We start from the raw sequence: 14,141 nt of genomic DNA on the forward strand, positions 1-14,141 counted from the left end.
ACCACGAGGTGGTGGCTTACTGGGAAGATTCTAACTTGCTTCCATCTCGGAGAGAGAGAGAGCTATGGCGTCTGCCTCATTGCCTTCTTTCCAGCATTCTGTTCTGTCTACTCTGCCCACTTAATTTTCTGCCCTATTAAAAGGCCAAGATAGTCTCTTTATTAAGCAATGAAAGTAACACATAGATGACCCACCTACATCAGAGGGAGACTGTGTATATACACTGTGTAGATGAGAATTTGAGAATGTCATGGTAAAAAAAATAATTGGGGGAACCTGTGCAGAATAGATTTTCCTGAAGGTTCTCTCTCTTACTTTGCCATCATGATACTTAAAAATGTCTCTTTTGAAAGAAAAAACAATTGCTTTCCCCTCCATTCTCTGAATCTGAAGTGATTTTGAGAAATTCCAGACCCTTCCTGCTTGGAAGATGCTGGGCTGAGAGGCACAGGTTTCGAAAGCATTTTCTCTAATTGCAATTTGGCGAATTCTCTCAATTGCAATGCTGTGGAAGGGTTAGACTTATATGGGAGGTGACTTATTTTTCCAAAACACCTGAGAGAGGCTGCAGAATGAATTTTAATTGGTTTTAATAATAAAATCTCAAGAGTCAGATGTTAGGGGGTGAAAGCTGAGAGATCAGAGGAACAGAGCAGCCAGCCACTAGAGAGTTCTCACCTCTACCATTGCTCATACCTAAAGGGCAATCCTGTCCAATGACTGTCTCCTCAGACTGTCTAGACTGCACCTCTGACTGCAATGAGTTCCCGTCTCCTCCTGCCTTGTATTCCTCTCTCCACCCAGCCATATTACTCCTGTCTCCACCTCCCTAGTGCTGGGATTAAAAGCCTGTGATCCCAAGGGCTGAGATCACCTTTGCGTGAACTCTGTTTCTTTTAGACTGATTCAATCTCGTGTAGCCCAGGGTGGTCTTGAACTCACAAAGATTCGTCTGCTTCTGTCTCATGAGTCCTGGGAGTAAAGGTGTGTGCTACCACTCCCTGGCCTCTAGTGGCTTAGCTCTGCACTCTGATCTTCAGACAAGCTTGATTTGTAAAAACACAAACACAATATCACTACAAGAGGTGGAAGTTCCAGCAGAGCTAATCTGAGAACTCGTCTCACAGTTTGCTGGGTGTTACCGTTCCCAGCCCACATGAGATTGGCACAGCTGGGACCCCCACTCCCCTGCTGGGGTTCAGCGTTTGTTTTCACTCTTTGCCCCTTCTCTTTCACACTTCCCACCAAGGAAGGAAGCAACCCTGCCTCTGAGACACTTACTCTCACGCCAGCCCTTCCTCTACCTCACGGAAGGAGCTGGCCATAGAGCAGGCAAACGAGATTTCAACGTGGTTGTCAGGGAGCAAGGCTGGGCAGCTTCTGAAAGGGTTAAGTTTCTTGTGCTGGAGACTTTCTTTTTTTTTTTTTTTTTTTTTTTTTTTGGTTTTTCGAGACAGGGTTTCTCTGCAGCTTTTTTTTTTTTTTTTTTTTTTTTTTTTTTAGAGCCTGTCCTGGAACTAGCTCTTGTAGACCAGGCTGGTCTCGAACTCACAGAGATCCGCCTGCCTCTGCCTCCCGAGTGCTGGGATTAAAGGCGTGCGCCACCACCGCCCGGCTCTGCTGGAGACTTTCAAAGCTAAACTTGGTGGGGAAGGCAGGGAAACTGGAAGCCAAAATGGGTATCACCTTGCTGCTGAACTGAGTGGCAGAGCAGTTGTTAGTCTAGAGGAGTGTTATCCTCCTGATAAATGAATAAATAAAGCTGATACCTATTGTATACATGAGTCACATGATGTACATGGTGCTAGTAAAGCTTCCAAGGCAGTGTTGTGCTTTGTGATGTAATCTTTTTTCATAGTATTTTAACACAGATTTAGAGAGGCAGAACAATTTTAGGAGCCTTCTGGCCACTTTTGACATCAAACCCAATGCAGCTTCATTTACTTTTGTTTTTATTATTTTTTATTTTTTATATTTGTTAGGGTCATAAAGGGGCAAAAGGAGAAATTGGTGAACCGGGACGACAAGGACACAAGGTAAGGGAAATGAGCGTTTAGAGGGCCAATGTGATTAAGAGACAGTGTGACTGTCCACCACAAGGAATTCTAAGGAGTAGTAAAGTGTGATGTGTTATTTCTTTGGAAAGTAAATGCTTGTGTATTCTAAGTACAGTATTCTAAGCTGTTCAGTTATTGAAATGATAAAGAAAATGCCGTTTTTTTGCCTATTTGCCCCATATTGACTGCATTTTCTTTGTTTCAAATAGGCCATATTTGATTTTTTAATCAAAGCTGATGACAGCCAGACACTATGTCACTAGTTCTTTTACTTCCCCAGAGTTTATGATAGCTGTAAAGATGTACAAGTGTTTTGAAAGTCAGAAACGTGGGATTTAATAGATAATTGGCTTTGAAGTCCACTTCTCTAGACCTGAACTAATTTGTCTGTTTATTTCTCATCTCTTTTCACCATAGCTTTGACTTGAAGTAGCTGGAAGTTAGCAATATTATCCGGTTAGAAATGTGGAATCTAGGCTGGGCAGTGGTGGTGAATGCCTTTAATCCCAGCATTCGGATTAGGGGATGGTGCAGAGGCAGAGGTAGAGGCAGGCAGATCTCTGTGACTTGGAGGACAGCCTAGTCAACAAGAGCTAGTTCCAGGACAGGCTCCAAAGCTACAGAGAATCCTGGTTTCGAAAAACCAAAAGACAAACAAACAAAGAAATGTGGAATTTATATTGCACTGAGGTTGATATACCCTTCCAAAAAAAGTTGAAAAGTACTTGAAGCAAGGCAACTTGATTGCCATTTCTTCATCTTATAATTTTACTTCCTGCATAGTGTAGGTTCTTTCTCTTATTAAATTTTATAACATTTTACAAACCCATACCACTATTATTAGTGCAGGATTGCTAGACTTAGTTGATTGTGTCTGTCCATATAATTACTAGGTTATGGTAAAATATTCGCCTTTTTATTCAGTAGTAATGAGCAGGAGAGGCAATTTATTTTTTGAGTAAAATATCTTTGAGTATTAACATCCTTGAACTCTTCAGCCCAAATCAGTCTGTTAAATAACCTCACTTGTATAATCAGGATAAATAGGCCAATTTTCTGTGCCCTATTACAGTTTGCACATTATTTTCAGTCATTTATTATGAAGGCTGTAAATTGCTAAGGTATTTTTATTGATCTGGAATGAAACTGCTGGGTTTCCGGTATCAAACTTGAATAAAATAGAAAAGGTGAATGTCCTGTTTCTCTGCATGTCCATTCCTCCCCAGAATTTTAGATTTCCCCATTTTGAAAATTCAACCAATATTTATCAGCTACTTGCTATGTGCCATTGTTTGTTCAAAGTTCTGAGAGTTCAAGAGAACAAAAACAATACTCAGTTACAGGGGCTTGACTAAATTGAACATGGCATACTACTCCACGAGGACACTAGCTAGTCACTAAAACCGGCAAGCAAAAAATTAAATTACACCCAGGGCTTTTTTCTCTTCTTGTGAGGCGTGTGTAACGCAGACAGTAGGCTTCCGTTCATGCCAATGCTTTTATCCCCTTCTCCTGTGCTGTGGGCCCCTTTCCTTTGGAGAACCATCTCTCCCTTGTCCCACAGGATTTAGAACTGTTAATCAGGGCATTTCTCCCTAATGCCCATCAAAGTTCTATTTTTGGTGCCTACAAATCAGCTATACAGAAACTTTTTTTTTTGCATGTTAGGCAATTGGATAAACGTCCACTTTGATGTTGAAGATTCCTGTAGCTCCTTTGATATTTTTGTGCAAACCTAAACTTTAAGTAGTGACTTTCAAAACTGGCCTAGGAAGGTGGGGTGGCAATAGGCTATTGGTGACTGAGCCCTGGAAGAACTGAGCCTGAACTGAGCAGAGGGGCCTGGAGGTCTGCAGCTGGCACGCAGCTCCACAGTCTGTCTGTAAATGTATCCTGCACATTAACTAACGAAGATTAAACAGCTTTGTGAATACGAGTGAAGTCCTAATAATAAAACTGTGGTCCTGGAATCATCAATCTACACTTCAATCAGCATCCATTTTAAATTCCTCCAGTGACATGATAATAAATAAGGTCTCCTAAACTTGTCATTTAGAATTTGTGATTATTGATTGGGTGAGTACATTTTATCTGCAGGAGAAATGTTTAATTCAAACATATTACTTCAAGTTTTATTGGAAATCCATGAGGAATATGCCATATGCTGATAAGAAAACTTCCAGTGGACTATCAATCATTGCTGTTTGTACAGCGATGTAATCGCTCTGGAGGAAAAGCAAGTACCATTTAATTATATTCGGGAGGTGCTGGAGAGATGGCTCAGCAGTTAAGAACATTTGTTGCTCTTGCAGAGAGGACCCTGGTTCAGTTCCCAGCATCCACATGGCAGTTCAACCCAGTTCCTGGGGATTCCGGCCTCTGCAGGCACTGCCTTCACATATATACATACATCCAGGCAAAACACATACACATAAAGTAAAAATAAGTCCTTGATAGTACTCACATAAAGATTACCCACTCCGTGAACAAGCCAATTTCAGTAGCTTTTAACTTGGGACTGCCTCTTTCCACTGTCAATCGTAAGTTCTAGTAGAATACAATCTGAATTTATTTATGGTACTAAAGCAGTAAAAATTTCACAATTTACTTGGAAATTAAGTGCCAGGACTCGTGAGATGGCTCTTGTGAATGGGTAAATGGTCTTATCACCAAGCCTACCTTAGTTTGATTTCCAGAATCATGTGTTAGTAGGAGAGAACCAATCCCATAAGCTGTTTTCTGACCTCCATAGATGCATATGGTATATGCATGACCCCTCCAAATAAATAAATGCAAAAATTAAATGTAATTCATTGAAACATAAATAATCTAATTTTTTGCACTTGATGCCTACATGTTGTATATTAATACTCTGTTAAATTTTCTAGGTGTACTTGGTTATTAGTGTGTGTTAAATATAATGTATAACCTATGAAAATTGTAATATATTACAATTATATTATATTTATATAAATATTATCTATTAATCTATTATATATAAACATGATATAAAATTATAAGTAAGAGAATGAGTTAATAAAATATGTATATTAATGATTGAACGACAGAATTGATTTTAATATGTAATATAAATAAGAAATTTTCCTCATTAATAACACCACAATTAAAGATACATATTACCACTGAAATGTAAAATGTTATATTTAGTATTTTCTCAAGCCGTAGAGTTGCATATCTGTAAGAGACAGCCGTTAGACTTTTCTCTCTCTTTCTTCTATGATGCTGGAGATTTGAACTCAGGGCTGTGGCATGCCCAACCAGTGCTCTGTCATTGGGCTATATCCACAGCCAGGGTAGCAGACTTCTTTATAGAATATTCTAACATTTTAAAGTATGACAGAGTTTAAAAAATAACAAAATGTCCAAATAACAACTAGATAATATGAGAGACATTCCCAATGACAATAAAAACCCAAATGCAGATTGCTTTGAACAAACTACAGCAGTATTCAAGTCTAATATAAAGAAAACTTTCTTCATTAAATAAATTAAAGCAGAAAAAAGATTTTACTAAGTAGAGTAAAATACACTGACTTCAAGAATAAAGCAGAGTAGTATACTTTAATACCAAACAAACGGTGTTTTTATGAAGGTACCCCAGACAATTCTGTTTTTAAAATTCATGTGCATGTGTATGTCTGTGTGCATGATGTGTGCATGTGTGTGTGCACGCTCATGTGTATATGTGTATGCATGTGTGTTGTGTGCATGTGTGTGTGCACATATGCGTGTGGTGTGTGCATGTGTGTGTGCACGTGTATGTCACATGTGTGTGTTGTGTGCATGTGCATAGGCACGCACACCTGTGTAAACACATAGAGGTCCATCAAGCACACTGGTTGTTGTTTGATCAGTCTCCGCTTATTCCCTTAAGACAAGGTCTCTCAGTGAACCTGGAGCCAAGCTAGCAGCCATAAGCATCAAAGACCCTCCTGTCCCTGCCCTGCCCCCATAGCACTTGGGTTACAGGAACATGTGCAAGCCATAAGCAGCTTTTTCATGTGGGCTCTTTGGATGCACACTCAGGTTCTCATGACAGCACAGCAAGCAATCTTACCCGCAAAACCATCTGTCCCTTTCTGATTAGCGATTCAGGTTCATCTGGAAGAATAAACATTTAGGTAAATATGAAAAACGAAGAGTATCTATAAGTAAAACATAAGAGAAAACAAAAGAGAAATTCTTTCTTTCATAGATGAAAATGTATTAAAAATTCAGTAAGTAAAAAGGTTTTGGAAACAATGACATCACATAGCAGGTCAACAGTAAAATCAGAGCTCCCCAAATCACATTTCCACACTGTATAGAAAATATTGGTTAGTCAATGCATGATACTGAAACAAGTGTCTGATCACCTCAGTAAAGAAATATTTTAAACCAAAAATTAAATTATTACTAAATATTTTGCATAAATATTGAAGTATGGAATGAATGACTCAAAGGTAATATAAATGAATACTAATATTCTTATTGGTGAAAGTGGCCTTTCTGTTATTGATACCACAGGCATAATCTATGAAAGAAATGATTGGATGCACAACATTGTTCCTGGTATAAAATTTATGATAAGAAAAGCCAAAATGGACATTACAACAAAGTATCATACAGTAAAAGATTTCGTGATGTGTTTATATTTTTATTTTTTTTTCTTTTCTTTCTTCTTCTTAGTCTTTTTTTTTTTTTTTTTTTTTTTTTGATTTTCGAGACAGGGTTTCTCTGTAGTTTTTGGTGCCTGTCCTGGAACTAGCTCTTGTAGACCAGGCTGGCCTCGAACTCAGAGATCTGCCTGCCTCTGCTTACCAACTGCTGGAATTAAAGGCATGTGCCACAACAGCCTGACTGGTTATATTTTTCTAGTAACACTTGCAACCTAAGTACCCTCTCCTCTTTCTCACCTCCTTGTCTTCCTCCCTTTCTTTAGAAAACCTTGAAAGAACAGCTTCTAAGTGGTATCTCCCTGGTTGACTCTCTGTCTGCCTATCTGTATTGCCTGAATACCATGCAATTGACACAGACTACCTATATAATTTAACAAGACACAGTAGAACCATCCAGAGGATGTCAAACACACTTCACACCCTGAGAAAGATCTGGTGTATTCATTTTATAGTTAATATTTACTGTGATTTTTCTCTGCTGCTTTTTAGGGTGAAGAAGGTGACCAGGGAGAACTGGGAGAAGTTGGAGCTCAAGGACCCCCAGTAAAGTATTTTTTTAAAAATGTTTAACTAGGATAAGCAAATCTTTTTAATGGCTCGGTATTATCTTCTCTTTAACGTGCGGATTAATGGTTTACAGCATAGGAACTTGGTATTCTCTGTTGCCAGCACCAGGCAACCACTACTTTTTCACAATAAGAAAGAATCCACATTGCCTCTTCAAGAAATTTGTTAGAAGAAAAGTTCTATGTAAAATCACATGTAACCTCCAAGACTTCATAACCTGAAAGCAAATGTTGAGTCCAACAGGATGATCTATTTTAATTTCAGCAGTGCTCTGGGGTGACAGAAGTAACGTCTCGTATGCCTTGAACACGGAGTGGGTTAAGTCCCGTGGGATTACTGCAGTTCCTTCCAGAAAGTGATCACACATTAGAATGCTCTTAGTGGCTCATGACCGCGCCTCTTACTGCAGTCCCACACCTGCTGCGGTGTAAGATGGCTGGACATAAACGTACTTCAAATTTAAGATGCCTGCTGGATGGAATTCATGTTAATTTTGTACCATGTAGAAGCACAATTGTTGGTCTTTGTCCTAGTCTAAATTACAGAGATAACGAGTGTTGAGGATTCCTTGAACATTTGAAGCTTCCTGAAGTAAAGCCGATGTAAAAGGCTACCAGTAAAGAGTCGGAGAAGACAACTCGGGGTCCCTCTCCTGCACTGATCTTCTCCTCAGGACTACTCTTTTGTAAAAAAGATTTTACTTATTTATTTTATGTGTATGAGTGTTTTGCATGTATGTATTGCACCATGTGCATACAATGCCTGCAGATGCCAGTAGATGCCCTTGAACTCGAGTTATAGACAGCTGTGAGTTGCCATGTGTCAGAGCTGAGAACTGGACATAGAACCTCTGCAAAAGAAGGAGTGCTCTTAACTCCTGAACCGTTGTGAGAGCCCCCAGAACTAGTCTTTTAAAGGGGTGATAAAGGCTGTAAAGATCCATGCTTATTTAGAGTTTAAGGCTAAAGGAAATGGTGAGGAGCATCTAAGAAGTGATTTCTTCTTCTGGGCCACATGAGATCTTTAAGAGACGTTTGTAGGAGAGCGAATGTTTCTCCAGAAATTTGCTTTTTCGGAGCCTTTCCTAGGAAGCATTAAGGAGCTGAGCTTTTACTTCCTAGGAGATAGTGCCAGATAGTGTAGTTTGTTTGCGTTTGCCTTTTGGATCTAATGAAAGTTAGGTGTGGGTTTATATTTTTTCAAAAAAAATCCATTCTCAAAGATTATGGAGTTATGTTGTGTAGCTCAGCGGATCGACTGGGAATTACTATCATCATCTGCTGACCTCCTGGTGTTTGGGAGGAGGATGTTCAAATGTTTCTGGAGAATTCACAGATTTTTACCTCTTGATATAAAAGCACACTTATAAAGCAATACATATATTTATAAAAATTTCCATAGTATATTTGTATAAGGAATAGTCATTTTAAAAGCTTATTTATGTGATTCCTGTATCACATCTACTTATTAATTTTTTTATGTACAGGAATTACCCACAGAGTCAGTAAATAAGCCACATAAGTTAGAGCGCTTAATCTGATATGGCCACATTTCATTTGAAAACCTAAGGTGTCAGTCCAGCCTGGTTCATACTGTACTCGGAAATTTTGAACACTTTCTGATTGACAGGCTGAGAATTTGTGACTGAGCTATATAAATGAAGACTGGTTCTAGAATTGTCCATCTTTTCCGAGTGTGAAGATGAAGATGATAGCCACCTAAAGCACGTTTATCTGAGGCCAATGTGAGAAGTCGGCAGATGTCAAAGTATCTAACTTCCTTCCAATGGAGCATGCACTCACAGCTCCACCCCGGGGAGCACCCAGGCTCACCCTTGAGCAAGTGACACATGGTAGAAACTTTTCAGTCCTGAAAGAGTGCTCGAAAGCCACTCTGCTTCCTTGTGTTTAGGCTTATTCACCTCTGTGTCTGTGATTTCTTACTATGTCATGCTGGAGTTCAGAACACTCCTTATCATAGAAATAGCGTGATAAATACTGGTGACAGGTGGTTGTTGGACAGTCTAGCTCTATTTCTGATAATACACTGCCTTCCTTTGCCAGCATGGGTTTGTAGGTAGCTATTATTTTAAAAGTTAAAGTAGTGCTACCCCTAATGGACCTCGGAAGAGGTGGCAATGGGAGTGTGGGCTCTACCCATAGGTTAAAAGATGTCAAAACCACTGTCACAGTTGCTTGTATTTACTTTTCTTAAGCCGTCAATTATTGTGTTCACTCAATTTGTATAGAGTTATATAAGCCTTTAGAATTTTACCAAAGGGTTTTAAGCTTTAGAATTTTACTTGGACCTTTCTTTTTAAGTTGGAAGTGTTTGCCTGTGTATACTGTTGCCATCTCTTAATGTCTTCTTTCATTATGGTAACATGCTTTTTCTGGATCAGCATCTGCAAAATGTGTGTGCTTTGACAGAAATCATTTGCCACCCCCCTCTTGCTTTTCCAGGGACCTCAAGGTCTGAGAGGCATCACTGGAACAATTGGAGACAAAGGAGAAAAAGTGAGATATTTATAATAAAGACATAATTAATATAAGAGTGATTTTGCCTCCAGTGGCATCTCTTTTTAGTTTATCTTTTACGTGTTTATATGTTTTATAATACCTAATACAATGCATATTTTGTAAATATTTACAATGAGAAGAAAACCATGTGTAATTATTAAATATAGAGGCATTTTCCACTAAATATTTTTGGTGGGATTCATAGCACAGAACCCATGGTCATAAGGCAGTACTGTCTTGGGTAAAGTGGGGATGAATTATTCCAGATTTATCATTATTTGTAGCCAGTGCTCACAGTCCTGACACAATGCTGGGAATGACTCTGGTCCAGCATGGCTAAGACAAGGGAAGATAGAGAGATAGGCTTCTGAGACCATGTTAGCTGTTCTGCCTTAAACAGGGGGCATACATTTGTAGTCATAGATACCAGCCTGTCCTTTGCCAGTCTCAGAAGTCAGGTTTTTCTGACTCTTGCCGTGCAAGGCATCTGCAAGCTTCAAGGACAGTTTGAAGATCAGGCTTACCTTAAGTGCATTACTTCTTTGGAGAGGCAGAAAAATAGATAAGCAATTACGATACAATTAGGGAAGACACAAATCTGCAGGCAGGCAGTGCAAGGAACTTGCAGCAAAGGCGTGGCTTAATCTTGATATGACATCTGGGAGGGCGGGCCCATACAAAGCCGACCTCAGAAGGTGATAGGAGGATGAGGTGCAGGTGATGGTGAAGGATGAAGATGCAGGATGCCCGGTGGAGTGGCCCTGGCTTTGCTCTCTTCAGAGCCTTTTTCTTCTAATTTGTATCAGTTCCACAGATCATGGTGGTTTTTAGTTAAGATTTTATTGTTGATATACAATGTATCAAAAGAAACCCTTTTCTGAAGAGACACACACCCTGTGGCGTTCAGGCCTTCTCAATCTCTCTTCTCACACTTGATCTTTTCTAGATATTTCTCTTCTGTTTTCTCCTTTCCATCTCCTCTAAGGTATTTTTTTTTATAAACACACAACACTGATATCCCACTTATTTTTACATCCACGCTTCTTTAAGTAACATTTGATGTGCATCTCTTGGTTATTAAGCAATAAATTCCGTCTGTTTTGATGCAGCAAACACCCAGGCTATCATTTTCCCCCCATGGATTTAACTCACCCCATAAAATAGGCGACCTCTCCTTGAAGCCAATTACTGTTCTTGATATGCTCTTTATTGAGGTATTTCTCCATTTGAGATTTTTCAAAACTTTTCATTTCTCTTTACTTCTGTTAAATTGCTTCAAAAAGACAGCTCCCCTTGTGAACACAGATGTAGAAGGGTTACTTAGTAACAGCAATTTGGGCCTGAGCTCATGCTGAACTGCAACACGGCAGAGAGCGAGTGCATCAAAGCCATTTCCGTAATGCAAAGGCTGGGGTGTGCTCTCCTAATGCAAGGTGAATGATGAATTCAAGGTCTTTTTTGGATGTTCTTATTCCTTTCTTTTCTGGTGAATGGAGAAGGGCTCTGCTCTCTTCTAGTTTTTAGTGATCAAAGAATTTCAGGGCTCTGTGCTACCTCTGCTTCCACAGTGGTTTTTTTATTCCTTTGAGTCCATGTATGTCTGAACTTTCTATCAAATGTTTTCTAGTTTTTCATTCTTCCCCGGTCCACCTGGTTGTGCCAGCCTGACATCTATCCAGTGCTCTTTGACCGCTTTCTGCTTGTTTCTATCACGTCCTCCCTTCAGCTACTTCGTTAGGAGACCATCCGTCTGTCCACTTGAGTTATCTTAGTGTTGTCTCATTTGCTTCATCGATGAGTGGAATATCTCAAGATGGGGCATGCATTTTGTCAGGGAGAATATGTAGGGAGCACAAAACCCACTGTAGTTTTGTTTTCTAAAGAAAACCACCCTTTGGTTCTAATGAAGAAAATGAAGAGATGGTATCTGTACTGTAACCTGGTCAGGGACTGTTTCCAGAGGTCTAGACTTGGACAATTTAGACAGTTTCTACGCCATTACATTATAGGATGGATTACTATATAGAAAGTAATATTAATCCAGGAGTGGGTATGTCTAGATTCCTCTAGGTGTCTAACAGTTCTCTCTTCTGAATCACAGTCATGTGATTTACTTTTATTCTCAGGGATGGGGTAGTGGTTTCTAGAGCCATAGAAGTCCTTCTCACACCCGTGGCATCGCAGAGTCCACTGTAGCTACCCCTAAATTCACACTCACCTGGTGGCTCTAGGACCCCTAGCATTAGTGAATTCCCATAGATGTCCTGAGCCTTTTGAGGCTGCCTGCTGAATCCTGTTCAGTAGATCTGCTAAGTTCTGTGAATAAGGACCAGTTTTCTGTTCATGCCAGCAGTTGAGCCATTGTTAACCTAGAACATACAGAGTGGTATCCAAGATTGTCCCAAGTGTTCTTGGCATGACGAACAATACACACTAGTGGCTTCACGTCCTAAGCATCGAATGAATTACTTCTCATTGTCCATTCGCAAGTACAGTATGCGACAAGAATGTAAAGCTTCCTTTTGTTCTGGCTGGCGCGCTTCTTTATAAAGACGATGATGCCCTTTAACATGCATGACTGGTCTGAATTTTATTTCTTTCTTTGTCTCATTTTCAGGGTGCTCGGGGATTAGATGGAGAGCCCGGGCCGCAGGGGATTCCAGGTGCAGCTGTAAGTAGCGTTTCTTTCACAAACAATCAGTAACAGATTTTTAAAAGTTACTCTCCCTCCTCTTCCCCTCTCCTACCCTTCCCTTCTTTATCATCCCTGCCCTGTCCCTCTCCTTTATTCTGATATATCATCTTGCTATGTAGCCCTGTCTGGCCTTGGACTTGCAGTGATCCTCTTGTCTCAACCTACCAAATGCTGGGATTCAGATGAACACTATCGCATTCAACTCAAACACATGTTTTGAAGGTGTTACCCCAGTTTTCTTTTCTTTTTCCTTTTTTTTTTTTTGCTGTCTATAGGGATAAACACAAGTAACTTTTACGTGTAAATTATTGAAATGGAAAATAGAAGTCAGGTCTGGTAGGCCAGGCCTGTAATTGCAGCTACTCAAGAGGCAGAGGTAGCAAAACCCCAAATTCAAGGTGTGGTTGGACTACAGAGTGAAATTCAGTCTGTTTCACATGCACATCCAGAGTGCAGAACCATCATGCATCTAGAATGGAAACACATGACACACAACCTCGGTTAACCTATGGCAATACCAGTGATCAAGTTATTTACTTTTGCGGACAAAGAGCAACATTCCTCAATAGCAGCTGGAGAGATGGCTTAGTAGTTACAACACTGGTTCAACTCCCAGCACCCACGTGACAGCTCGAAATCCATCTACAACTCCGCTTCTAGAGGACCTAACACCAAGGCAAAACATTCATATACTTTAAAAACAGTTACTCAGTAGTCTTCAATGTGGATGATGTTTTCTAGCCTTTGAGCACCCCCAAGTAAGCAGCTTCTGTTCACACTAAGAACTTTTGTGTTTCTGCAGGGTGACCAAGGACAGCGGGGCCCTCCAGGAGAAGCAGGTCCCAAGGGAGACAGGGTGAGAACAGATGAGACCTCATCACGGCAAAGCAACCCGATTTTCTGAATTATCTGTCGATTTCACGTGTTTGCATGTCCTGTCCACTGTGCTCAGTGAAGATGCCTGGTTTCCTCTTTCTCTTCTGTCCTCCAGGGTGCTCAAGGTTCCCGAGGAATTCCTGGATCCCCTGGGCCGAAAGGAGACACGGTATGTCCTGAGCTGTAGGTGTCAGATACAGTTCCCAAGATGGCTGACTAGCAGTGGGACTTCAGGAAGTAACGAAGAGAAGAGGAATGTGACTGTTTGTAAGATACAGTGTGCTCTTTGTGTGTCCTTAGGGCTTGCCAGGTGTAGATGGTCGCGACGGAATACCTGGAATGCCGGGAACAAAGGTAGCTGTGTGGCTGAGTCCTGTGTGAGTGTGGAGATCTTTGCTCTGCACAGCTAAATTCAGCATTTCCATTGTATCATTGCCAGGAAGTTTTCTTAAACAGCACTGCCATTTTTCTCCCTCTTTTTCAATTTTGAAATTGCCAACTGCAAAATTCTTATTAAGATAGCACACTTACTTGCTTGCTTTAGGAACTCAGTAAAATAGACTCATTGAGGAAAATTGCCTGAAAGAAACTCTGTTTGAACATGTGCCCCGTGTCTTACCCACCACCTAACCCGAGCTAAGTAATTTCAAAGTACACCTAAGGTATCTGCTGGAAAAATATTTTCACCTAAAATGTCTGCACTCCTCTTTCTTAGAAGAACACATCCGTTCATAATGGCACAATTGTG

At 40.2% G+C, this 14,141-nt stretch overlaps 1 protein-coding gene across 1 annotated transcript in view; it reads left to right on the forward strand.

Moving 5' to 3' along the window:
- Positions 1 to 14,141, forward strand: part of Col9a1 (collagen type IX alpha 1 chain) — an 85,158-nt gene that overhangs the window by 36,211 nt on the left and 34,806 nt on the right. Inside the window, 7 exon segments of the mRNA XM_042055761.1 lie at positions 1,983 to 2,036; positions 7,226 to 7,279; positions 9,766 to 9,819; positions 12,440 to 12,493; positions 13,320 to 13,373; positions 13,509 to 13,562; positions 13,694 to 13,747. Coding sequence (XP_041911695.1) covers positions 1,983 to 2,036; positions 7,226 to 7,279; positions 9,766 to 9,819; positions 12,440 to 12,493; positions 13,320 to 13,373; positions 13,509 to 13,562; positions 13,694 to 13,747 — 378 coding nt within the window.

Source organism: Arvicola amphibius, chromosome 9 (assembly GCF_903992535.2).
Source record: "Arvicola amphibius chromosome 9, mArvAmp1.2, whole genome shotgun sequence".
NCBI lineage: Eukaryota > Metazoa > Chordata > Mammalia > Rodentia > Cricetidae > Arvicola > Arvicola amphibius.